This window comes from Larimichthys crocea, chromosome XVIII (assembly GCF_000972845.2).
Source record: "Larimichthys crocea isolate SSNF chromosome XVIII, L_crocea_2.0, whole genome shotgun sequence".
NCBI classification, from domain to species: domain Eukaryota; kingdom Metazoa; phylum Chordata; class Actinopteri; family Sciaenidae; genus Larimichthys; species Larimichthys crocea.
The window spans coordinates 16,646,469-16,674,156 of NC_040028.1; the positions used below are offsets into that span (position 1 = coordinate 16,646,469).

A 27,688-nucleotide genomic window follows, 5' to 3' on the forward strand; every position below is an offset into this window, starting at 1 on the left:
GCAATGCATTGCTGTTCATTTTAAAGACTAGATGTTTGATGTACTAATTGAACAGAATAATCAACAATCCAAACATTTGTTTGTTGCAGCCCTGACACAATCAGTCCATTCTTGTTCGTGCTTATCTTGTTCTATTATTCATGCGAGTGTAATTTGTGATGAATGCTTCTGTCCTTGACATTATTGTTTGAAGTGCCTCGTCTTCGTTCAGTGATAATTTAGAAAAGATAAAGTGTTTTTGGAAGTTGTGCCAAAATAAACCAAGCTTGAGAAGTGCAGCAGAACTCTTTTAATGTCTCACCTCTCTTCCCCTCCTCCTCCCTGTCGCTCTTCTTCCTCCTTGCCACTGTATCCATGGTGACAAAGCTGATCGATTAGATGTCATCTGATTCCAAATCAGCTGAAATAATATAAGACAGCAGATGGTAACCAGACAGAGAGTAGAGATGAGGGAGGGGTGGGAAAAATAGGGAGCAAATTAAAATTAAACTACTTCAGCTTATTTGCATATACAGTGTGTGATTTGTTGGCGACACATGAGGGATACAGAAACTGGCAGAATACAAAGTAACTGGACTGAAACTGGCTGTAATATATGCAAAAACCAATGGATCAACACTGAAATGCAGATATCGCAAGATGATGCTTTGACACATAAAGTTTGAACATTCTGAAAATGAATTTGACTGTCTGTGCACACACACACACACATTAACACACATGTGCATGCATGAGCAGACGAGGAGGAGGAGATGAAAATGGGAGGTTCGTGGTCAAACAGATGGTGGCCAGACTGAAACAGGCGAGGAGTTAAACCCAAGGGGATCGGTGTAAAAAAAAAGGAGGGGACGACACAAGAGGGACAAAGTGGAGGGCAGCAAAGGGCACAGAACATTTCTCTTATTATTTCCAGTGCATTTGGAAATAAAGTAGATGATGAAAAACGTCTGGGTGGTGTTTAAAATCTTCATGGCACTGCATCATTAGTTGGCCAGGTGTCTGCGGTAATCCTGACTCTGCAGTATGGAGCTGAAGTTGTGACAGATGTGGAGGAATCGGAAATATCTATTCATTAGACCTACTGTGGAGCTAAGCTGCACTCAAAGCTGATTAAGATAGTTTGAGTGAACCAATGCTGGCTTATTTATTTATTTAAAAAGTAGAATATCATAATTCAAATCAATGTTAAAACTGTAAATGAACAAAAAATATATATTTTTAGTTAATTTAGTTAATTAGATTTTTTTCCCCACAGATTTTACAGATTATTAAACCAAAATCTACATACTATACTACACACATATGATATATGTGTGTAACATATGATATTGTTAGTTTAGATGTATATTCAGTGGAAATGTGTGTTTGAGGCAGTTTAATACTTCAATGTACAACATGTACAAATCAATGAAACAGCTTTAAGTCCAAGTAAAGTATCCATTTCCTTCCCTTAAATCAATCAGCAAATGTTTTTCCATAAGACTTCTGAGAAACCATCTCCATCATGGCATCTCTTTCCGTTATGAGCAGCGTATCCAGGATGATATTTCCCAATCATCGAGACAGGAATGGTCACATCTTGGTGGAGAATGATAATGATGTTAGCCATATGCCAAGGCCTTCTCAATAATCACACATGATCCCCGCTGAGCATTTACGGTGCTGTTTCTGACGCTGTCAGAGGAAATATTTCTCCTCCATCGGCACAGAGCTGGAGGCCCTTTGGTAATTTACTCGCAATGATTATGTTAGTAATGATTAGCTCTGACATTTCCCTTGAAGAGATGAGCAGATCAAAAATAAAATGCCAGAGCCCCAATATCACTTCTAGCACAGCATCCTATAAAACACAAACTTCAGGCTTTGGTGCACAGATACTGTGAATATGTTGAAATAAAAGCCACTAGCTTGAGTAACCTTTAGTAAACTTGCATGGATGAGTTGTTTGGATTCACAAACCTCAAACAAAGAGGAGCTGGATATCCTTCACTCTTTATCTCTTAAAATCTGTCCCTCAATCAACACTGGGCCTGTTAAAAAGCTGCAAAGCATGTGGTCGGATGAAATTAAGAGCTCATAACCAAACCAAATGTGGTTTACAGATTCCCAATTATCTACAGTTATCCACAGTTATCACTGCCTCAGGCTTCCCAGATATGACTCAGTCTTTGTTCAGTGAAAGGCTACAAAGAGCTGTTTGTGTTTTTATTATTAATTCATGAGTAAGTTTTAATGGGTAGATCAGATGGAGGCAATTTTTGTTCTTTTCTGTGAGTCAATTTATTTACCTCAGTTTTCTTTCTACAGACTCAGGTGCTAACTTGACCTGAAAAAATTGGAAGTAGCTTCACGTCTACTAGACTATAAACTATTTATTTCCATTGACAGAAGATGCTGATAACTTCACTCTAACCTGAATCAACAAATTCTAACTCATAAAGCGTTTCATGAAAGAGGTTTGGACAGCAAACACTCTCATTATCCCGCCGTGAGTGTCGTCAGTCACATGGCTTTATGTAGAGATGGGGATGTCTTATCTTGCGCACTGAGGATGGATGGATGAAAAGAAACAGACAGGGCAAAGAGCCAGACTGTCAACTGAAGGATGTGATGCGCATCTGACACCATGACGGACAGGGAGGAGGAGGAGGACGAGCGGGACCGCAGAGCTCTTTCTAATCCCACGTCCTGTTTTCGGCTCTTTAAATCGACATCATGGAGGCTGACGGGGAGATGACTTTACGCGTTCGTACCTGCGCTGACTGTTTATCCACGCGTTTGTTATGTGAGATCCTTGAATCGGTTTGAGTGTGCGGGGTTTCTTTTTATTTTTGAATGTGCAAGGTAAGTTAAAATTTTAATGATGTTTGTTCCTCTACTCAGTCTTCAAACGCGTCTTCTTCGTCTTTATACGGGCTCAGATGGGATCTTTAAAATGTTTGCAACTTTTTAAAAAAACAAACAAGTTTTGATGGAAATATAGAAAATAAACTCGAGTCTTGAAGACACCCCTGCTCGTTTGCAGAAAAGACACTGAGTCAATATGAAAAATATATTATAATATAGGAAAGATGCCAATAAAGTGCTTTCCCATGAGGTCATTTCACCTCGCTGTTGCAAATTCAAGTTATTTGTTTTATTATTTTTCATTTCGAGACAATAAAATGTTTATACATGTGTTTATTTTTGTATTAAATCACCTGATAAGTCGCATTTCTTTCTGTGGGCTTGACATTGTTTCAGCACCTCGGACAGCACCGAGTCTCTGCGAGCTGCAAGTACACAACGCAGCCACGAGGTGGCAGCACGAGCTCCTCGTATTTTAGGGTCTCTTGTCTCTTTAAGTTTTACAAAAAACGAATAATTTTAACAAAAGGAGAAGAAATGTGATCAATGAGACAGATGTTAGATAAAAGTTTTATATTAGTCCTGGCAATGGGTCACAAAGTTGAAACAGAATCATTTCCAAACATCTTTTTCCTTCAGGATCTTTCCAGTCTGAAGGACACAAGCATGATGCTCAGTCCCGACCAGGTCCGGGTCGGGTCCGATCCACCTTGGGAGCAAACGGACACTGAGACCCTTCTGGACACTTTGCCAGAGGAACCTGCGGGTGGAGAGGGCAAAGCGCGCTCCGTGCACGTCCCCGCTCTCAGCAGGGAGGAGAAGAGGAAGAGGAGGCGCGCCACAGCCAAATACCGATCCGCGCACGCCACCAGGGAGAGGGTCCGCGTGGTGGCCTTCAACGTGGCCTTTGCGGAGCTGAGAAAACTGCTGCCGACGCTCCCACCAGACAAGAAGCTGTCCAAGATCGAGATCCTGAGACTCGCGATTTGTTACATCTCATATCTGAACCACGTGCTGGATGTTTAGGACTCGAGGAGGAAGGACCTGCAACCACGACAGCTGAATGATTCCTGGAAGAAACATTATGAGGAATACCCTGTAGGGTTGGGGGCTACACTAACATTATTATGAGGAAGTCACATTGATTTTGCATCATGTGAAACAGTTACAAGACTCTTACTGTCAACACAAGTAATGGAAACATTAAAAAAGAAATGCTGTATATTATATTTATCTAGCCAAAAACATTGCAACAAATGAATGGAAAACTTTAAATCTGCTTTCTATCTGTTGTAACTTTTCTTTCCTGTTTGCACCAGTTTGTAAATATATTTATTGCAGTCACCTAAAATATAATCTACTGGTGGGATTCAGTTGCAAATGTTGTGAATAAACTGTGACGGCCAAAAATGCTGTTTTGAAACATTTTGCAGGAGTTACTTCTTTTTTAAAAAGCTCTACGTGAAGCGATAAAGTGAAGCTGCCAAAAAAGCTGTTCCTCTACTAAATTGGTTGAGGTCCTGGTCCTTTTTGTTGGGCTGTCTCTCTCCGTCTGGATGTGGCAGGTGTTTCTCCAGACGTACCAAAACAACCATATTATGATTATCCGTCTGCTTTCTCTCTGGGGAAACCCGTGCATGCACTCAAATGCACATACATACAAATGAGACAGTAATGTGAAAGCAAACAAGACACACAAGTCAAAAAAATAAATAATGTAGCAGTAATGACCTTATGAGCCAAGAGAGTGGACCAAAATACAGTGTTTTCTATGTGTATGCAGCATTAAGTATGCATGATTATCTTCCTGTCAGTGGCTCTTATAATAAGACCACGAATTTCTATTTTTAAAACAGTTTTGTCTTTCTGAGATCTCCATATAACATATATAAAAACCAAACAAAACATTGGAACCCACCTTTATATTTTATCCAATAAATTACAGATATATCGATCTGTAAAGCATCATTGGACTTTTTTTTGTCCTATCATTGAATCAAACGGGAATCTACATAATATATGGTGACAAAAATAAATCATTAAACAGGTCCCTCTCAGTGTTTTGACATCCTGCTTCCATATATTTTCATATGAGAGCAGGCAGTGGATAATGAACTCCTGCTTTTGATTTCTCTCTCCATTAGTCTCGTCCCTTTATGCGAGTCACTGCGGTGTAATGTCGCCCAAGGGGGCTCGAGGTATTGTCCGTGTCCACTCCAGCAGCAAGAGTGACAGCCCTTTGTCTACACACTGCACATGACACACACTACACACTCCGTCTACACACTGGACACAATAGGTATGCTGAGTAAAGGGAGAGAGAGAGGCCAAGCCTAACATCAGATTTTAAGATAAATGGAGCAGGGGAAGTTGTTAAGACATACAGTAGATGGGTATTAATATTCTGGATAGTTTTAGTCAATGTGGGTCAAACGCTAAAACTAGGTAAGGCTATTTAAGTCTGCACACAGCTCGGTCACACACCGCCGCATCTGGAAATTAGGCTGTGTTTTCACGAGTGAACAGGTTTGGAGCTGTGGTTTGATGTTACTCTCGACATCCCCGCTCTTAAATATCATGCATCCTACATGAGTATTCTCCAGCTTTGACTTTGTCAGTGTTTGGAAGGAGCAACACTGCCCTCTGATGGAGTTTCATTGAGGGAGATTTAACAGTAAAAACTTTCACTCCTGACTTGATTTCACCTGGCGTCTTAGTTCTAGATGTATTACTGTTTATATTGAAGGTTATACTTACATGTTTTTTGTGTGTGCCTCAAGCCTAAAAGTGCTTTTTTTGCATTTAGTAGCTGTTCCGGAGCTCTAGATCAAATCACGTGAAATTCATGAGGAGTCGTTGAAGTTGTCTATGTCCACTGGTGTTCTCAAGGTCAAGAATAAACTTTAAAAACCCAACGTTGCTTTGCTGTGCTTTACTGACAGCTGTTTTAATGCAACAATAAAATGAAATATATGTTGAATCTGAGGGAATTTTCTATTCTAACATGCCACTCTTGGGGGTTACACAGGGTCAAGGATAGGTCCTGAGGTCACTGTAGGGACGGTGTTAAATCTTAGATTGTTATGGGGGACACTGACTTCCCCCTTGAGACACAGAGCAGCTGTGTGTTTGTGTTTAGGAAACCAGGCGCCATTCTGATCACTACTATGGTAATCGGGGTCAGAGGTCAAAGGTCAGAGAGGTCTCACTCCGTTGACACAACAGATAGGTTCATAACATAGAAGTGTCTACAGAGTCAGAGAACAAAGTCGGACCACTGAGGGTAAACATATTTCCTTTGTTTGTATATTAATGAACATTCAAGGACAGAGAGTAGTTGTGGCACTGTCCTGTCCTGACATGTCAAAGGAGGACAGCTTCTCCAGAACTGATAAATCCTCATCCTGGACTCCTGATATAACCACTGACGATCTGAATTCTCCACAGCATTAACATCTTTTTTATTGTTTTAGCCACCTGTTACCACCATGGCGTACCTCAGGCCTTCCTGTCCTGAATGATCCTTTTGATAATATTGAGTACTGACCTTTGCCTTTCATATTTCATCTCTGTCATTTGGCCAGAGGTGAAACGTCCTGAATCAGCCAATTTCTATAAATCACAAGACATTTGTGGCAGATTTATGGCCCCACTCCTACAGTCCAGAGGTGACATGTCCTGACCCTAAAAGTCTCTGTGCAGTATTTATGCACTGCTGTAAAATCACATGACACTATTGTGTGGTTGCACATGTGTGTGATAATACACACACACATGCATTTAGAAATATGCATCATTTGGCTTGAGACCAGCTGAAATATTGAAAGTCTTACACCTAGATTTTGACCCACACTGGAACTCTCTCTTCAAGACAAGGGCTCAAGATCAGACCCACCTTACGACCACTATCATGTCATGCAGATACATTAGGAGTGCATGCTTCCGTATTCTCCTAAACAAAATCACAGTTACCACCTGATGACCTGGGATGCCATGCTCACCACATTCCTGGTTGGTAGTCCAGCCTTGCAGATGCTCAACAGTTTTCTAAAAAGCTACCTGCTAATCTCTATAATGTTACCATCATTAAAATAGTTCTGGAACATTTCTTTGATTTTATTATATAAAAAAAATAAGAAAAAATAAATCTTACACAATGGATCTTTAATGATTTTGTTTGTACAGTTCAATGACTTAAATTAAGCGAGTAAAATCCAGATTTTAATGAATATACCATTTCAGAAATGTAGTAGTGGACATCTTGTGTCTGCTACCTCCCTATAATAAGTCCATCCTCAGTGTTTTTTTTGTTTGTTTGTTTTTGCATTGGATCACATCACACTTCTTCAAATTTCACCTACATGATTCTGCAAAGTGAAAGTTAAACACTAAAGCAATGAATGAATGAGAAATGAGCCCTACTTCCTGTTTAAAGGACGACCTCTAGTGGACTCTGGCTGAAAATACTCATATGAGTGCGCTTGGAAGTGTATTGTACCTCCATGCTGCCTCCCCTCTCTCTGGTACTGCTAACCACAATGGCCAGGCTCGTCTGAGGGAGCTGCCCCTGTCAGTTCGGCACAGACGCGCCTCAGCAGCGGCAGCAGCGGCGGCGGCGCATTCACTGAGACACCGACACCGAGACGCTGCTGGAGGAATATATGACACAGATCTGAGCCAGAAAAAAGAAGGTAGGTAAATGAATTGATCATCGCGATGCTGCTGCGTTCGTTACGCCGGGTGTATCGCCACAACCCCTCACCGGGATTACTGATGAAGTTCAACGCTACCGTCGTAGAAAAAAAATGGTTTCCATCTCATCAGACAGATGTAGGCTTTAGTCTTTCTATCTCTTATGTGTATGCTCATGCTGCTCCTCTCATGCATCGCGTAAAATGATGAAACCAAAATTACGCATGCATTATTTGAGGTGATAGTGGCTCCTGTGGTTAATGCTGTTCAGGATGCGACTGAAACGAGATCTATTGTAACCGAAACTGCAGCTGGGTAACAGAAGTAACCACACATCCTCCTCTCTCTCTCTCTATTCTCTCTCTTCTCTCTCAGACTCAGAAGCCTATAAAATAAAAAAGGGCCCTTTCTCATCAAGTCGACGCTGCAGGGTGATGGTGCGTATCGCCATCACCCTGCAGCTGTCTGGAGAGCTCACAGTGCACACACATCTGGATGAGGTGTTAAGACGGTGCCTCCTCTGACACTGGCTCAGTCAGTGATGCTGCAGTGAAACTGTGCAGCGACTGCACTCATTCATTATTGAGCAGTGCTGATAGGTCATGGTTTAAGGATACTGAGAGGTATGTGAACCCGTTAAAAAGGATGAGTCATCCCCCTGGAAGCCATGGATGATCAAAAGACGGTGGTGTTGGCAACGCTTTGGTCATTGTTCTCTTTTAAAACCCTGTGTTATGGCTGCCAGGGCCAGTGTGTCACAAGTGTAATGAGAAGTGGAGCTACCTTTAGGCTACTGAGGTGCATTAGGATCCTGCGAAGCTTGGATAGCACGGTGTAATGTGTGCTGCATTGTGGAGTAGTGTACAGTAGTTGTATTTACAGACATAAAAGCAGTGCACTTACAGCAGGAATGTGCTGAGGTATCTGTCCTACACGCACCGCCTCGCTCCCCTCTCCGCTGCCTCTACTGTACTTTTATTTAGTTCCACATGAGCGGATCAGAGGAATAAGTTTGCATTCCAGAGAACTGTGTCAGGTCTTAACTTTCGCCTTTTACTGCAGGGTGTATTTGTCTGTGTGTGTGTGGAAGAGAGGTGGGGAGTGGCTGAGACTTCTATCCAGTCACTCAAAGGTCACAGGTTGAGACTCTACGCGCATATCAAACAAAAATCTTTGTGCCAAGGATCAAATGTGTCAAAGCAAACAATGACGGGAAAATACCCAGGAAGCACGTTTCTAATTACATCACATATTCCAGTGATGAAACGAGAGGAAAATGAATGTTTCCATGAGAGTTTCACGTCTTTCTTTCTTTATTCTTTCTTCACACACGCACACACAACACATATTGACATCCAGCAGCTGTCATTATCCGAACGTAAAAGGAAAAAAAGAGATTATATACCTGTGTGTGAATCAGGTCATACAAAACAAGACGACTACATGGTTCCCATACATACTAACAGTAGCTTTATCAGAGGTTGCAGCTCTATATAAGAATAAATCAGTTTAATTTTTAGCTTTTTCTTGAAGGTGGAGATGGACTTCACCATTTTCAAACTCTCATCGAGCTCGTTCCAGATCTGCGGCCCCCTGCATGCAAGAGACAAGCTGGTACTTTTTAGTTTTCTTTTTTCCCCCCAGTGATTAGATGTTTATTTCTGGTATCATATGCATCCCGAGGATCGCAAACCGGAACCAGCACACATAGTCTAGGGTTAGTTTTATGAATGATTTGATGCATCACACAGGCGTTATGATATGTCTCTGCATCTTCGGCTCTGTCTGTGTGATTGTAGTCAGTCAGCAGGGATGTGATAATATGTTAATCAGCAGCTGTTGCTCGGGTTTATCTGAAGTCCATGGAGGGATTGGAGATTTTTATCATCGTAAATAACTGTGGCACCGATTTATTGATTTGTTTAAGAGGTCCTCTCCAGCTGGAATGTGTTTTATTACACCCAAACAGTGTGATGCGTAGCTGATATGACGAATCTGTAATTTTAGATCAGTAAAAGCAACAATCGGTTCTTTGGTTACAACAGCTGGTTTTCCCAAGTCCTCTGAATGAAATACAGTTGGTATTTTGAGCTGTCGGTTGGAAAAACAAGAAATTTGAGGATGTCACCATGTGTCTGGAAAAAAGCACTATGGTTATAATCACCCCCAAATGATCATAAGCAAACAAAAATGAAAATAACTATGAAAGAAATATGTTATATCAGTTGCGGATGGAGGTTTTGTAGCTTTAAAATGCTCAAACAAATGATAAAGGAAATGAACTAACAGCTGCTGCATCTGGCAGATTATGGCGTAATGCCACCAGGGCAGGGCAACAACACATGAAGGAAGGAAAGCGCTGGGGCTAATGGGCGCGAGGGAGGGCACAGATGCCATGGTAACCAGACCTCAGCGTGAGCTCTGGATAGATGAGCCACGAGGCTGATCTGTGCCATTTAGGGTGCCAACAATGCATCGGGGCACTTTAAAGGAATCTCACATTCCACACCTTTCTTTCTCTTTCTCTCTCTCTCTCTCTCTGCGTGCCCAGATTGGAACGCTCTTGCAGCTTTGTGGGACGTTAAACTAAAATCCCACATTCTCAGCTTCATCATTAATTGATGAGTTGGATCAGCAGGGCAAAAATGGTGCAAAGAACCTGACCTATCAGATGTTACAGCTCTCTCCCCCGTGGAGACCAGCCACAGATTTGTTGCAATAGTGCAGTCTGGAAAAAAAAAAAAAGCATAGCAGCACATGTGCCTGGACGTCTGAGCTCGACTATACGTAATTACATTAACCCCTACTGTGCAACCGCCTCCATACACTAAACAAACAAATTAATGAGTGTTTGTTTTACATTAGTGTCACTTTCTGCCCTCATGAATCTCTTCTCTGTGCAGCCAACCAGAATGGTCTGCAGAAAAGCATCCACGCTTCACTGGAGAATCCATTTTCCCTCTCAGAAGACGGCTGAATTTTTTTTTTTTTTTTTGGGTGGACCAGAGCTCGCAGGCAGTCGCACGTCTCTAACGCACGTTGTTATGCCCGCATGCTTTATTCATAGTTATCCCTTGGTTTGTAACTGATAGTTTTTCTTTCCCCGTGGCTGCGATTTTCCACATGGCCTGGTTCACTACGCCTCTTCATGCTCGTCTCGTGGATGAGTGGCTCCTCGGAGGGATCATCTTGGCCCACATACCGCTTGCCACGAGCTCTCGAGATCAGCACTCAGGGGGTTAACAGCTTTTATTCAACGTACAGGCGTATTCATTTAACCATTGGGCTGCTGCCTTGTGTGATGAGAAGCCATTGTTTGCTCTTGTGTGCCCTCTCACTGTGCCACCACCCCCCTTCAACCCTCACTCTCTCACAGGCACATAAGTGTATCACACAAATTTACTCTCAGCGGGGGTGATTGATTATCGCTGCTAGATGGGGCCTCCTGCCTCCGGTGTTGCCAAGGAAACAGTGGACGCTCCAGATGTGGGTGGATGAGACGAGATGTGACTGTCCTCTGTCAAAAACTCTGCCTTGTGTTTAAAATTTGATGCTGCGACACGAGCTTTGATGCTGAAACATACATCTAGTGCAATATTTATTGAAGTCTTGCATTTATGCAGCTCTGCCTTGTTTGACATATGTTCCCCCTGCTTTCAATAGCATGAGTGGAAACTGTGACCACAGCAGCATTTCTTTCGTACATGTCTGGGGGTTAATACGAAGTCTAGCTTTTGTCTGACACATGTAATCCCACAGGCAGGCGCTGGAAATATTATTACATAATTTATATGCATTGTACGCAAATCTGCAGTTTATCATATTTCCCATGATGGGCAATAAAAAAAGAGACATATGTATGATCTTAATAGAAATCAGCTCCATTGCAGCGTCTTTGTCTCACCGTTATTTCTCCATGTCGCCATGTGGATTCACAACTTAATATGCTGAACAGGCTATTTTACTGTTTATATGCACCGCTGGCTTCAGTGATAACAATCAAATAATACCAGTTAATAAAAGGAAACTAGGTTTGGAGACGGTGATTGGCAGCTGGTTGTCAGGACAACCAGCCAGGGAGACAGACAGGATGTAGATTGAGGTCTAAATAAATGGTCATGCACGGTGAAACTCTGAGGCATCCTCGTGCATAGCACAGCATACATTAAAGAGCCCAGGAAGTGAGTCTGACCTCATAATGGCTTTAAATAGGAATGACAGGATGGAGAGCTTACACAGACACAACCCTAACTATTAAATGGGACACAATTTAAATGTCTAAATGGTGTTTTATAAGTGGATTCCAGATCCATTATGTTCAAATTGGACTGCCTGAATGCCAAAAAGTAATAAATAAATAAATAAAAACCGGCCTCAGCATTTGCCACCCCAGATTTCTATTCCTGGCACTGGCTTCAGTTTTTCTTAAATCCTGGCTTACCATCATGAGCATCTTCCAAAAAGGAGGCGTTGTATTGTTTCAAATCTGACATTTGGAAACACATTTCCCGTCATATCTTCCACTCTTGCTGTGTTGAAACAGGGTTGCAGTCGCATCTGTTTCCCTCCTGAAGCTGCTTCAGTATGTCTGAAGGGTTCTCAGCAAAAAAATCTTAACCTACATTTAACCGGGAAGTCTCCCGAGATGCTTTGTTTCTGTTACGAGGCACCGAAAATTGCAGCATTACATCATAGTCACATAAGAAACACACCGTTAATTTGATGTGCATCACGGGAGGAGTTTGACTAAACGGTTACATTCTTTATAAAATCTTAAATGTGGTGTTTTAACGCCTGGTCTCAAGTCCGTGTTTCCAAATAAAAGTTTGTCATTATTTCAAGCACAGGGTGCAAAAAAATGCAGCTTTGCCAAGTTCAGAACAGACTCTGGAGATTATCCATTAGCCAGATATTTATATACAGAGCTGTTGGAGACAGGGAAAAGCATTTATAGAGTTAGACGGGAATCATTTCTCTCTCGTCTGTACATAAATGACAGATCATTTTATTCCAGCTCAACAGCACAGATCGTAAGAACGGACTCTTACTAGTCAGTCTGCATTCATTTAAAACACGTTGAATGATACAAATCAATATATATATCACCTGACTAAGATATCAAATGCATCATTTGTTAGAAAGCGTTTGTACCCTATATATCTCTCTCTCTCTCTCTCTCTCTCAGGTCAATGTGGCTACAAAAGCAGCTCTCTGGAGTAGTTGTCAGTCGTAGTGGATTCCTGAGGTCCGTCTCTATAGCAACCCACTCCTCCTCCTGAGTACCGCTGCCAACTCACCCTCCCTGCCACACGACGAATCTCTCCTCACTCCCCTCCTTGACCAATCGGGCAGCACTGAACTGCGTTGGAATGGACACTGAGTCGACCCACTCGGGCTACTCCTACCACTCCAGCCGGTCCGGGAGATCAAACCGACATGGGTATGTTTCCTGTCTGTCCGCCCTCCCATCTGACTGTCTCTCTCTTTCCACTCTCCCTTCTCATGGTACAAATTTTCTGCCGGATCACATGCTGTATCTCTCACAGCAGCCTTTGCTGCGGTATTTAATCTAACGCCTTTTCGGTGCACGTTGATTTCGTTGTGTTTGTCTATTCGCTTTGAGCGGACCACATGTATGTTATAGCCAAATAAATCAGATAAGAGACTAAGAGAGAGGACGAGCTGGAGATTGAGACAGACAGAGCTTGTGGATTAGGGTCGTCACAGCTGAGTGGCTCTAACCTATTTCACTCAGTTTGCTGCAAATGAGAGAATGATTTGACTCCCGCCGTGTCTGCTAGAATATTTATTTTCCTTCTTTTCCACCAGCCTTTCGCCATGCAGGGCTGTAACTAACAACTGTTGTCATTACTGAATAGAATTATTGCACCTTTATCAATAAGATGAATAATGTGGCCTATATATATATATATGTCTTGTTTTGTCAGTGAAAACCCAAAGATAGTTTGCTTTCATAATAGACAAAGAGCAGCAGCGGATTTTATGCAAATTCGAGAATTTGTTTAAAAAAATTTAAATGATGAAAAAAGGTCGATTAGGCGATTAGTCAGCTGACAGAGGATCAATAGATTTTCTGATTTTCTGTCAGTTGACTAATCGATGTACTGTCTCAGCTCTGTATTCATGCTTAAGTACTTATTAACAAGCTGGATGAGTTGCATGTATGAATGAGTAAAGACCTGACATGATTAGTGGATTCTTATGTTGACTGATAATTGAGTCTCTGGCAAAAATATCTAACTCGTAGCACCTTTTCAAATATAAATAATTCTGTGATTTTCAGGGTTGTGATGGGTTTTGAACTCTTGTTTGGACCAAACAGGAAGTTTGAATTCATCATCTTAAAAAAAAAAATCAAGAAAATAATCTCCAGATTAATCAAAAACAAACATATGCACACATGAGTATACGTTACATGTTTATGTGTCTATAATCCTCGTGTACCGTGTATCTTCATGGTCATTATGTGTTTGTTCAACTCCAGGGATCGAAGCCGCGAGCGACACAAGGCCAGCAGCAGCAAAGATAGCAGTCGCTCTGAGAGGTCAGTCGTCATCAACCCACCCGACACCCCGTCCCAGGAATCCCCCGTTCACAACGGAGAACCACTGCCAGGAGAACCAACACCAGCAGAAGCTCCTGGAGATGACGGCCAGGTATTTTCCTATCAGGGTGTATTGGATGTTTTAACTGTGAAAGAATGTAGGCTGATTTAAGAGAAGTGATGTATTCCTTTAGAATAAATCAGAAGCGGGAGTAATCCATCTGTGAACTCTGCTCTGTGACCTTGTAAACTCATCCTCACACAGCTGGCTGCCCACTGGCACAGCGCCTGACATATAATAACAATGGTGACAAGGGATCATATAGGTCAGAGGATTAGCATCCCTCTTGTAGGCCTGGACGGATTTGTAAGGACAACGCTATATTTTCAGTGTGTGTGTGTGTGTGTGTGTGTGTGTGTGTGTGTGTGTGTGTGCGTGTGTGTGTGTGGTACTGCGCACAACTGTCAAGCCGGGTAGCTTTGAAAGCGGAGCAAATTGGTATCAGTCACTCCGTAAAGCTGATTCTGCTGAGCTCTGCAAGCAAAAAAGATTTTTAAGCACATGCAGGGAAGCATAATGCTGCGATAATGCAGTCAGCAGCGTGGATTAAAGATGCATTCAAACTGTGATCGTTCTTTTAAAAAGTAGCTCGACATTTCTCCAGGGAGGAAATACGCTTACTGGCTTTTAAATGAGATTAGGAGATCGATTACATTCTAATATCTGTTGGTTAGACATGACGCTATTGTCCACAGTTGGTTAGTTCAGCATACGGACTGGAAAGTGTTTTTAATTTACTTTAAATCCCCTTTTCAGCACTTTTCTATCTCATTTGTTTAATATGAACAAAAACAAGTGTTTACAGTGTGAGAAGTGACTTCCTGTAGTCTTGTTGTCGCTGTGAGATTGCCCAGAATTAACCCTGCCATAGAGTAACAACTTATTAAACAAGATATTACGTGTTATTTAGTGAGCTTTAGAGGAGCTGGTTGGTGTTTTTGCTCCAGTTTCACATTCGGCCGATAGATATGAGACTGCTATCGATCCTTAAACTCCTGGCAATGAAGCGAATGACTGTTTTGCTCAATGCAGACGATCATGTGAATTGCAATGCAAGTTTTTTAAAAAGCAGAGCTGAGTTAGAAAAGAAAACAATGACCAAAGGAGGAAAGAGTTATAGATATTATTCTTCAGAGAGAGCTCACTGACCTACTTAACTTTATAGTAAAAAAGAGAGCGTTTTGTCATCGTCTGTTTGTGTGCAACAGAGAAAAGAGAAAAGGTGTGTGTGTGTGTGTGTGTGTGTGTTAAGTACAAGCTGCCTGCCAAAGATGTTTTTCCCCCAAAATGTTAAGAGTATGCAGTATTCTTTAATGGGATTAGGACGTGACCGTGTCTGTAGCCAGACCTTTTTTTGACCATCTCTCTGAGAGCTCTGACCTATTTTGCCGCCTCCGCTCAGCATCCCCTCCTGGCCGGGCAGCCACATTCCTCGATGTCATGTGATTGTCATCTTGTATCTTACGTCCATTGTCCGCAGTGTAAGGTAATCTGCCATTGTGTTGCTTTAAACCCTCCAGTCAAATGGTGTCTAAATGGAACGGCAGCGGCAACACCAGAACCAAAACACCAGCCACTGCACTTTTTATTTATGTATTATTATATTTTTTGGTGGAGCAGCTTTGTTCGACAGCAGAGCTGCTGTAACACTTACAGGCTCCGGTGTACAGAAACATTCTCACAGACTAGAGATTAGCTTTACCATCCCAGCCAAACGCCACTTTGGAGAAAGCTGATATGAATAATCCTCCATGTTTACACGCATGCCTATGACATAAGGATACGGTCTTGGACCGGAGCTTTCATGCATGTGTGTGTGTGTGTGTGTGTGAGTGAGTCATAGACAGAGCGCCAAGTCTGTTACTGAGACTGTCCATGCTGCTTTGTGAGACTTAGACGCCAGAAGGCAGCGGCTTCAATTCACAACGTTAGCTGAAGCTACACCAAAGCATATGAGGAGAGGCAGATACTCTTGTTTTCGGGCATTTTACATCTTGCTTTTTCGTTTAATAGATGGACACACACGCACCTACTCATACCTGCTGCATGCACATCTCTTAAAATGTTAAATTAACCTCACAATACAAAAGAATCGGAGCAAATGTGCCAAATATTTTCAACAAATGTCACTTGTTTTTGCCCCATATTGAATATTTGAACACAAACACACACACAGTGACACTAATCTGCTCTCCCACACAGATACACCAATGTGTAAAAGTCATTTTAACCTCCACTCAGGCCAGTGGGGTCTTAACCGTTGTGTTTTGCAATTGGCAAGAGTGTTTTACTGTGTTTGTATGTGTGGCTCTCTGTGCTAATCAGTATGTTGTTGTGCTTTGTGACGGTGGAACAGGCCTAACCATAATCCATATTCACTCTCTGCCAGATGAAACGAACTGCCAAGCAGGCAGCAGCTCCCACTCCCTCCCTCTCTCTCTCCCATAACCCTTCTCTGTTTCATTCTCTCTCGCTTACTTACTCCTTTCTCCTCGCCTTACCGAATATAGAGATCAGGCCTGATTAGTGGAGCATTAATCTTTGGGATTATTCCACTCCGATTTAATGGCTGGGTTTTTAACAGTGTATTAGCTTGGTAGGTGATATGTTGTTTGCTCTCGCTAAATGAGACATTAGGATGAAAAGCTTGTCTGTATAAACGCCTCGGCGTGATTTAGAAGATCGAGTATTGGATTGCATATTAACCTGAAAAGCACAGATGTTGCTAATATCATTAACAATGACTCTGTTCTGTTCAAATGTCCTTGAGAGTGAGTCAGAGTAAGCCAGCATGCACACACAAAAAAAACACACACACAACCCTGAAACTGAAACAGCTTAATTTTATGATTTACACGTGCGTCTCTTATTGTGAAAATGCCAAAATAAAGGCCCTTTTGTTTGTAGCTAAGCCTGCCACACTAAACCGGTGAAATCTGTGCGTTCAGTTCATTTTTTTTGTCCAGCTATCAAATACTAAAATACCAGAAAATAGGACAAGCTGAATTTCCTCTTCCTCCTCTCAGCTGGCAGATTACCAAACTGTGCCTCACAGCTGATACTCTCGCAGTCTGGCTTCTCTGCTGAGTCTCGGCTTCTGTCTCCTCTTGGTCTATATCATCACCCGCTGTGCTTAAAATACGGCCAAACTCAAGATTTTTTTCTCTGCTTCTGTTGTCAAACAGAGGATATACTGATCTGATCTTGGCTCATAAATTGATGAGACATCAGCCTGAAAAATTGCACATTAATATATGTAGCATTCACTCTAAAGGCTGTTTTTGGGTAAGTAAAACGACAGCTGAATGTGGACGAGGACTAAAATGGGGTGAAAAAAAATCAGATTTCCAAATGTCTCCCTTGTTTTAGACTCACGAGTAACAGCTGAGTGGCCGATCTGCTGATAAAGTACCCTGTGATGCTTTTAAAAGCTCCAGAACGAGCCATGAAGCGAATGAAAATTCGGAGTCGACCGCACTTTCCCCTCCAATTTTTAAAAAATGAACTGCCAAGCTTTACAGGATATTGTTTCTGTATTCCCGCTCTGCTCTTTCACTGAAGTGTGGGATGCCGGTGATTGGTCTCAGATCCCGTTGCACCCTGTAAAAGAGTTGGCTAAAGAAAGAAAGGGTGAAAAAGAGGAGAGATGTGAGAGGAATAGAAATGAGAGCAGATACTAAATGGAGTTGACACTGCACTTACACAGCTGACCTCTGGTTTCGCACATTAGTCTGGTAGACAGATACCAAGACATAAATGCTGTTTCTGCATCCCCCCTCCTCCCTCATCATCTCCTTTCCTTCTCTCCTCATTTACTTCCGTCTCACACCTGCCTCCCCTCCCTCTCCCTCTCTTCTTCATCTCACGCTCATTCATCTCCCGGCTCCTGGTGGCAACCGCTACCTCCAGCACGGCTGAGTTAATTAACTGTGTACGTTAAACGGAGGGCAGGATTCACGTCTAGAGTTTAAAATGTGCAAAATCTTGATTTCAGATTCCACAAATAGCAGCGTGGTTCATTTAACTCCTTTTAATAGCCTGGGATGGCACTTGTTTACAGTGCGGATACGCGAGACAGGTGATAATTAACGTGACCGTCTTCTGTCTGTGCTGCTCGCAGCATGTCACGGCGGTTTCGTCAGTCCCATGTGGCTGGAGTTTGGGGGCTGTACGGGCTGTTTGATGTGCTCAGGTGTTGAGCGTGAGCACACTTGCGCGTGGAGCCACAAAGGCATATCTGTTCGGCTTGTCATTTTTCAAGCATTCATCCCTCTCTTTCTTTCTGCAGCTGCGACTCCCGCGATTGGTTGCAGTCAGAAAGATATACAATGCGAAGTGACACTCTGGGGGACAATGAATGGCTAATTACCTGAATTAATGACAGGCACACAAAAAATAAATGCCTCTTTAGAGCAGGCTTGTCATTAATTTATACTCTGTGTGTTCCTTTGTTGGAATGATTTATGCTTAAAATGACCCTGCTGGCGAGGAAGGAAAAAAAAAATGACTCTAATTTACAACGATGGGTCTGGAAAGCTTCAGCTTTTGTTGTTGTTCTTCATTGTGTGTGTGTGTGTGTGTGTGCCTGCATATGTTAGTATGCGTCTTCCTGGAAACCTGAACGCTGCCGCACTTCAGTGGGACTTTGAAAAGGCCTGTCATAATGAGGCAAAACTCCAGGAAAAAATCTCGAAATAGCACGAAGGATGTGCTCTGTGCACGGTGCATAAAATCTATAGTGACTGCCGCTGTAAGACGGGAGTAATATAGGGTAATGGAGCAATTGTTTCCCATCAGATTCAGGTTTATATTTGTTAGTTACTTTACCAGATTCTCAGGAATTTTACTCACTTTTGTCTGCCTATTTAAAGTGTCAGAAGGCAGCTGTGTTCAGCAGCAAAACCTTCAATAAACGTCACAAACGGCCAATCACAATCCAACATATCCATGGCGTTCCTTCACCTTTCTTTCTTCCCTCCTTCAGGATGATAACTGGGGGGAAACCACCACCGCCGTCACAGGCACCTCGGAGCTCAGTATTTCCCAGGAGGAAGTAGTTGGATTGGGAAAGGGGATACAGGACCGGACCCAAGGCTTCCGCCGCTATCTTCCCCTGGCTGTGGGCTTGTGTGTGGGGCTGCTAGTGCTGGCCACGCCCTTGGTCTTCCTGCTTCTTCCGGCTGTCATGTGGCCCGACAGACTCCAGGCTTGTGGTGCAGCCTGCGAGGGCCTCTTCCTCTCCATCTCCTTCAAGCTCCTCATCCTCCTGGTGGCCATTTGGGCTTTGTTTCTCCGCCCGGGACGTGCCAGCCTGCCCAGAGTGTGCGTGTACCGTGCCTTCCTCACCACTCTCACGCTCCTGCTCACCATGTCTTATTGGCTTTTCTATGGAGTCCGGATCCTTGATGCTCAGGTGGGTTTGAAACTGTGAGATGTTTGTCTATGCCATCTCAGTGTGTGGTGAATATTTTCATTAAACCTGTGATGCGGTCTAATCAGGATGAGGACTACCACGGTATCGTCCAGTTTGCCGTGTCCCTTGTGGACTCCCAGCTGTTTGTTCACTACCTTGCTGTGGTGCTGCTGGAGCTCCGTCACTTCAAGCCCTCCTACAGCGTGTGTGTCATGCGCTCCACCGACGGAGAGACGCGTCACTACAACATAGGACAGCTCAGGTACGCTGTAATTACCTCCTGTACGTATATGGCTGCTAATTTTAAAAAACTGGATTTAAAACAGATATTAATCCAGTTCCACATGTGAATATGACCTTTCTGTAGGATACACGTCCAGACAAACACACCGGCACTTGGTCGCAGTCATTACACTCTATCATGTTGAAGTATGTGTACGTGAAACGTCCACAGGGAAGACTGGCACAGTAATTGAGTTACTCATCATCAGCCTCGTCGTCTAGTTTGCTCACGGCGAGCTATTCTTGGAGTTTGGAGGTTGAGACGGGAGGGGGGGCGGCGATGAGACAGTGCCGGGCAGAGGCGCTCGTCCTGTGGCTGTCTCACTTTGTTTTTGTTCTGATGGAGTGTGTGACAACGGGACGGGACAAGGACACAACAGTGGTAATTAGATAAGATCTGTGTTACTAGGCTAAAAACTTAATGGGTTTATGATTTAGTGGCTACTTCTTGACTTCATTTGCAGGATGGTTAACAGGAAATTAAGACCCGGAGACGAACCATAAACATTGTTATATCAGCTTCCAGTTACGTAAAGGGCAACTGCACCATACTTACATATCTGAGTCTGTTTATAGGTGTTGGGGCACTACTGTGTATGTGAAGGACATTGAATTAAAGCTTTTGTAGCTACAGAGGGAGATCCGATAAACTGAATCAAGTGACTACAAGTGTGAAAATGAAAAAATATGGTGGGTTCAGAGTTGGAAAGTTTCGCAGGACCTTTAGCTTTGTGAAAGGTCAGGAGGTAGAGCACGTCGTCCACTAAATCAGACGATCAGCGGTTCGATCTCCAGCTCCTCCACTCTGCATGTCGAAGTGTCCTTGTGCAAGATATGCCATCGGTGTGTGTGTGAATGTGTATGAATACTAATGAGCAGTTGGTACCTTGCATGGTGCCATCAGTGTATGAACGTGTGTGTGAATGGGTGAATGAGATATGAAGTGTAAAAGCACTTTGAGTGGTCGGAAGTAGAAAGGCGCTATATAAATACAGATTTACATTAGATGATAACACACCAGAATCTCCAACCGAACTATGGCCTTTCGTGTTGCATTGTGGGTAATGTAGGCACCGGGTTTATCTCTGATTCTGCTGAATTGATTTTGATACACTGTCTTTGTAAACCGTCCATCGTGGGAGTGCAACCCCTAAATTAGTACAGTACCCTTTTATTTGAATGTTTTAATTGTTACTTGTTAAAAACTTGTCTGTTATAATGCAAATCATTCTTCTACTGTCTGATCTTTCTCTCTCTGCCTCTTCTCTCACAGCATTCAGAGGGCCGCTCTCTCCATTTTGGAGTATTACTACAGGGACTTTCCTGTCCATAACCCGGCACTTCTCTCTGCCTCAAAGCACCGAGCTGCCAAACACCTGGCTGGGTTAAAGGTCTACAACGTGGACGGTTAGTCGCCCCGTCCGTCCCGATAACTACTTCCTACATTGCATAACATCCCTTTGTCGTTAAGTTCCACTGTTTAACCAGGTTGTACGCTCCTTCCGCTCTCTCTGGTTGTGATGTTTTCTTTTCCATCTCCGTCTCTTCCATGAGCAGCTTTTAAAAACAAACTGAGAACATACCTTTTGGACAGTAAGTACAGATAAAAGTCCTCGGCATCCCTCCACGCAGCACTTTATCACAGGAAGCCACTAATTTCACGGCTCGGTTCACTCCATTCTTTAGTGCACTCTGAGGCCATAATGTATATACTGCATCTGTGGCAAGCACTCCTACTACTGCACTCACACACACACACATGTAAATCAGCTGATGTATTGCCTCTCTGCTCCCATATACACACATCCTGTAATGCCACATGCTCTTTTCTAAAAAGGGTATTTCACTCGCCACCCATCAATCCCCGATCCGCCGCACAGCACTGTGGATTTGATGATCTATGGCAGGGATGCAGTGTGGGATACGGTGTCCTGGTAGCACCTTCCATCCGCCAACGCGCCCACCCAACCCCGCTCCCCCCTTCCCTATCAAAGTGCAGCGGGTAGGGCTCTAGAGGGCCGTGGAATTTCAAGCCTTAAATAATTCATCAGAGTAATGCTCATTCCTCACATACTCCCACATTTCTCCTTCCTCTCGCCTGTCTCCAGCGCTCCCTTTTTCTCCTCCCTCTTTATTTATTTCATTTCTTCTCGCTCGCTCCAACCCCCACTCACCCTCTCTACCTACCCCACCCCCCTCTCTCTCTCTCTCTCTCTCACATTCAAAGTCATTCACAGGCAGATCTTCTGCATTGCATGAATATGTAGGCCGGGAAGTTAAGAGGGATGCTGTTTACCCATATTTGCAGTGGAAAATATTTGAAAATGATCCCCGTGCAAATGATCTGACCGGCATTCATTTCGCTGGGATTCAAACGTGTGTTTCTCACCTGCACACACATGCATGAATACACATATGCAGATCAGACTATTAATGATTTATATCCTTACCCTAACCTGCAGCGTTTGCTCTCGGTGATCTCCCCCAAACTCTACCGATCTTCATGAATATGAACCAGATCTGATCCCCCCCCCACAATAAAACCCCAGGATCTCTAATGTACTGCTCTACAAGCTCCATTAGCTTTATGGGTTTATCACACAAACCAGTAAATTCACACATTAGACAAGAACTATGGCCTTTGAAGTGTAAAATGATGAATATTTAATCCGAACCCCAATAAAAAGGTTCTTGCATCCTTCTGTCTGTGGAGAAATGTGGATGCTTCCAGTGGAAATTGCCTCTTTCCTCAGCGCTATAATTAACATTCCCTGTGACTGAGACACACGGTCTGGCAGGATGCCCTAGATAAGTAACATAAAATACATTCTTCTGAACCATTTCAAGTCAACGGAGCGTACAGCGGACATTACACTGACCAGAGAGGTTGATTCACAGTTGTTTTAAACCTCCTGTGATGTGTAAGATCCAAGCTCTCCTCCCGTCCGACCTTTTCTGTCCATGATTCAGATTGAGATACAGCCCATTAATCAAGAGTCTGCCGGGGTCAGAGGCTCCTACCTCCAGTTCAGACTGACATAACCAATTTGCCTCTGTCCCATGCTTTTTTTTCTTGCAGCCCCGGGGAGCACAGCAGGAGCACAGCCTGGTAATGGGAATCAGTCACGGGCCATGGTTACAGCTGCCGCCAAACGCAAAGACAATGCCCATAATGAGCTGTACTACGAAGAGGCCGACTACGAGAGAAGAGTCCGTAAACGTAGAGCTAGGTGAGTCACGGGAACAAATGACAGCATGTCAGGGGGCCGATTTCTGATCTGATATCAGATCTGTATGATGATGCGATCGCAGTTTGAATTTGTCTCCTTAAAGAACAGGTTCACAATTTTCAAGTTTTTAAAACAACAGTCGATTGAAACAGGTTTTTCTTGCTGGCCATTTAAAGTCATCTGACTCGTGCTTCAGTGTGAATGGTTTTGCATCTAATGTTAACTTGATGCCTGTTAGCTTGGCCTGTCTGGACTGTGAGATCAGAGCACAAGTGTTTGTACAAAAAACATTTTGGACCTTTGGAAAGAGGTGCTTTTGAGGCCCGGGACGTGGGGGAATGCAGACTGGGAGTGGAACCGGTGTCATGCCAGAACTGCATAACTGGATAAGTGGGCGATGTAACCGGGCTCTGCAGCCTCTATGGACATAATGACAGAGGAGAAGAGGCCGAGGAGGAAGCTAAGAAGAGAAATGGAGATCATAAGTCATTTGATCATAAGTAATATAATGTAATCATAACAAATACATGTGTACTGTCCATATTTACTACAGTGGTATTGCACTCCGGAACAATTTCTTCAACCCAACTGCTGTGTCGATGTTTCTTCTCCGTCAGGCTGGTGGTGGCTGTGGAGGAGGCCTTCACACATGTTCGACGGATGAAGAAAGAGGACGAGCAAGCGTCGCCGTCTGACATTATGGATGTGCGTGAAGCAGCTCTGGCTATATTTCCCTCTATGGCTCGTGCCCTGCAGAAGTACCTCCGCACCACCAGGAGGCAGCACTGCCACAGCATGGAGAGCATCCAGAAGCACCTTGCTTTCTGCCTGGTCAATAACATGAGCCCTAAGGTGGGTTTGGATTTGAAACTCCAAGTCTGATATGAATTACAGTAAGCCACAGAAGTCAGTGTTTACAGGACTTACAAGATAATTCCAGTTTACTACAACATGGGTCTATTTTTTTTATAATTCTGGCCACCATGTCACTTATAATAACATTGCAATCACCAGTGTGAAACATAAAGAGTTTTAATAGATACAAGCCCAAAACACACTCTGATTATCTAACCCATATTTAAACCGAGATTGTTCCACTCTGTTCCACTTTTTTGTTATTTTTGAAAGTTGATGTTATCACAATCACTCACAAAAGAACCCAGTTCACTTGGAGAAAGCACAGTTATCTTGAATGGTATCTAAACCAAAGGTTAGAGCACTAAAATGTGACTAATAGTGATTCATTGCACAAGAAAACTGTGTGTGTACAAATACAGAATAATCAGTCTGCTGCTTCACAGCCTTGAAATCATTTTTGGCTGACCTGGAGGTCACAGCTAAAAAATTCCTCTATCAAATGCAGACAAATGAAAATATTCGGTTTGCTAAATATTTTGCACACATGCAGGCACGTACACAGGCAGCATCAGGAAACTTGTGTTTCTTGCACCGTCTAATTATTTTTAGAGATGTTGCTATATTCCCAGTGTGTACGATTTAGGAGGATCTATTGGCAGAATATGGCAAAAATTAAATATAATATTCATAAGTATGTTTTCATTACCTTAGAAGGGGGTGGGTCCTCTTCCACAACCTGCAACTTCACTGCTAGATGTCCAGTATTTCAAATAAATATGTTCTTGTTGTTTCGTTGGTTGTCTCTGGTTGCCAGGCCTTCCTTGAAGCCTACCTGTCCCCTGGTCCGACCCTCCAATACGGCCCCGAGCGCTGGATGGCTGACCAGTGGACTTTGGTCAGCGAGGCTTCTGTCACCAGCGGCATAAAGGAGGGGACAGAGTTCCTGCTGAGGTGTCTAGACTTTAGCTTAGCTGTGACCGTCAAGGGCATCCCTTACATCCGACTGACTGAGGAGTACATCGACGCCAAGTCTCACAAGTTTCTACTGCTGCTCCAATCAGAGACCTCAGTTTAACAGTGACTCGGTGGACCAGTGCTGCTGATCTGGACTCACAGGACTGTTCTAATTATCCAATTGAATTTTTCAGCAAAAAACAACAACAACAACAAAAAAAAGAAAAATAGCTTTTTGTACTGTTTTTTGTACTTCTGTTTATGTAATCTTTGTGTCCTTGTCTTTGTCCCCGGTGATATGAAAGACGATAACAGACAGAAAACGGGGAGAGAGCACGCTTGGCTTTTTCTCTGTCCTGACATTTGCAGAACACAGTTCAGGTATTCCTCTATGCACGACAGATGACCCCTCACTAATGTTCTTCTTCCTTGATTTGCATGTGCCAGTGTGTGCCTGCGTGGGAAAGGTCATGATTTAGGAGGAGTGTGTGATTTAGGGTGTGTGTGTGAGAGAGAGAGAGTGTTTTGAGTGTGTAGTGTACACCCGGGATCTGTCTCAACTCGTCTTTTCTTTCTCCTTTGGCGTTACTATAGTGACCAGGACATTTGATATAACACCAAACCCTTTTCACCAAAACTGCTGTTTTTCAGTCTTAGCAATGATAATTTAACTGTCCTGTATTACAGATGTATGTACAGTATTTATATGTGAATATACCTTATCCCTTTACTTACCTTTACCTATACTTTTTATATCAAAATGTGCATCGCTTGAAAGATTTTTTTTAACTGTGTCAAAGACGCTTTTCTTTTTTTTACCTTTGTCTGTCTGCACTGTATTTGTGGAGATAACTGGACTGTAAATAGACAAAAATGTCACAAACGAATCACTGGAGTCTCTCGGAGTGAACGCCAACCACAGCACAGCTGGATATAGATAGTCTAGTCGATAGATTGTGAACAAACGCACGTGGCCGCTCATTATGTATGTACAGGTAATTGTGCGCGGTGGACACTGATCTGTTCTTATAGGTTAGCAGAGAGAGTTAATGTTTGGACGTGTACGTGGTTCATGTGGTTGACCTTTTTATATCTCATGTTAAAGCTGTCGCCTCTGTTGCTGTTTGATTTCGAAACATACACCCCCCGAGTTTCATCTTAATTCATCACGACGGGGGCCGTGTTATTACAGCAGCTCTCTCTCTGCATAACGTAAATCCTGTCTGCCAACTGAAATATGCTCAGCTATGAGCATAAAACATCATCATAACCAGAAGGAGTATTTATTCAGGAAATCCCAAAATCCCTCTTCAAAATTAATAGTCACTTATCTCATGCTGGCAAGTGTTTAAACAAGTGTTGATAATCGATAATTTAGTGTAAAACACTAAATATATACATACATAAACAGCTCAACCCAGTGTCAGTATTTCTGCTGTCAGTATTTATCTCAGTGTCACACTACTGCCACCTATCTACAGCTACTGAAACAGGCACACTGTCCTGAGCGTCAATCAAACTGTTCATTCGTGTGAATATTTGACCTGAATTTTTTTTAAAGCGTTTGTACTTATGAGGCCTGTTATGTTGTAAATTTATATTTACACAAGTGTTACCGTGGTCACTGACAGTGTACATGTAGTTTTGTTTAGGCTTTGTTTAGAGCGTTGATGGTTGTAAATAGTTCTTGACTACACATGTGCCTCACTTATACATACACATATTTAGGACGTGTTTGGCATACATGTGCGGTTTTCAAGTGTGTGTGTGTGTGTGTGTGTGTGTGTGTGTGTGTGTGTGTGTGTGTGTGAGAGAGAGAGAGAGAGAGGAAAAAGGGAACATAATGAAGAAGAGAGATCGCTTTCCTAAATGTCATGCAGCTGGTGTCTCGAGTTGTCCTTGTCTTCTTTTATACAACAGAACGTGTAAAATCACAGCTGCTGTGTCAAAGTCACATTTGTAAAGAAAACAATAATAATAATAAACAAATATTTGTATTGACCCTTTCACGGCTTTTTATACTTGTCGTGTTTTTATGAAATCACGATTGATATGTATATCTTTTGTTCTGAATCATTTGGGCAGCGTTTTTACAAAAGTAGTTCCTGAATCCGGAGAATAATTAATTTAATTAATCTCACCTGATGAAGGTCTAAGGTGAGTTCAAGGGGTCGACAGACTGCAGGATTCGAGTTACGATCATATGATGTGTCTGTAAGACTTTCTAAGAACTTTGTAGTGAGTAGTTTTACTGTTAAAAAACTTCTACAACTACATTTTTAAGCACTTTGGTGTACTAATCATTGGATATTGATGATACATTACATGTTTTATTTTGAGGAAAAGTTTACAAGGCCTAGAGATATGTATATGAATTGGTTTTAGAGAGGTGATGTTTATTAACTTTCATTTATGTACACATTTTATCCTCATTTGTTGACTTTTGTAGACAGAAAGATGATTTTTCTCACATAGTTTGTCTGCAAATAAGTTGAATTTACTGTAAGTGTGTTAATGTTTAAGACTAGGTGTGATGAACTTGAGCTTAAAAGGACATTAGGACTTCTTACACCTCTTAAATCCAGACAGGGGTTTCTGTTAATGTGAAGCTCTCAGACGTAATAAACAACCCATTCATCATTCTGTCACCACACTTGGATGAAGAAGTCTTTGCATATTGTGTTTTCTTTCATCGTGTGCAGAAGGCGACAAGAAGAGAGTCACAAAAGAAGAGAGGAAGAAACAAAGCAAAGGAAAAGTTCAGAAACACAAGAGAGGAAGAGAAA

General features: G+C 42.7%; 2 protein-coding genes across 2 annotated transcripts; both read left to right on the top strand.

The window, feature by feature from the left end:
• Positions 1-2,500: 2,500 nt before the first annotated feature.
• On the top strand, positions 2,501-4,246 carry LOC104934111 (helix-loop-helix protein 2). Its single transcript, XM_010749696.3, has 2 exons — positions 2,501-2,844; positions 3,487-4,246. Exons 1-2 carry the CDS (start codon positions 2,836-2,838, stop codon positions 3,871-3,873), a joined length of 396 nt encoding a protein of 131 aa, XP_010747998.2. The 5' UTR covers positions 2,501-2,835; the 3' UTR covers positions 3,874-4,246.
• A 3,075-nt stretch (positions 4,247-7,321) lies between these two features.
• LOC104934112 (vang-like protein 1) lies at positions 7,322-26,899 on the top strand. Its single transcript, XM_027290684.1, has 9 exons — positions 7,322-7,538; positions 12,725-12,979; positions 14,045-14,216; positions 19,150-19,578; positions 19,665-19,840; positions 21,134-21,267; positions 22,940-23,090; positions 23,708-23,942; positions 24,763-26,899. The coding sequence occupies exons 2-9, from the start codon at positions 12,909-12,911 to the stop codon at positions 25,021-25,023; spliced, it is 1,629 nt and encodes a 542-aa protein (XP_027146485.1). The 5' UTR covers positions 7,322-7,538; positions 12,725-12,908; the 3' UTR covers positions 25,024-26,899.
• The last annotated feature ends 789 nt before the right edge of the window (positions 26,900-27,688 follow it).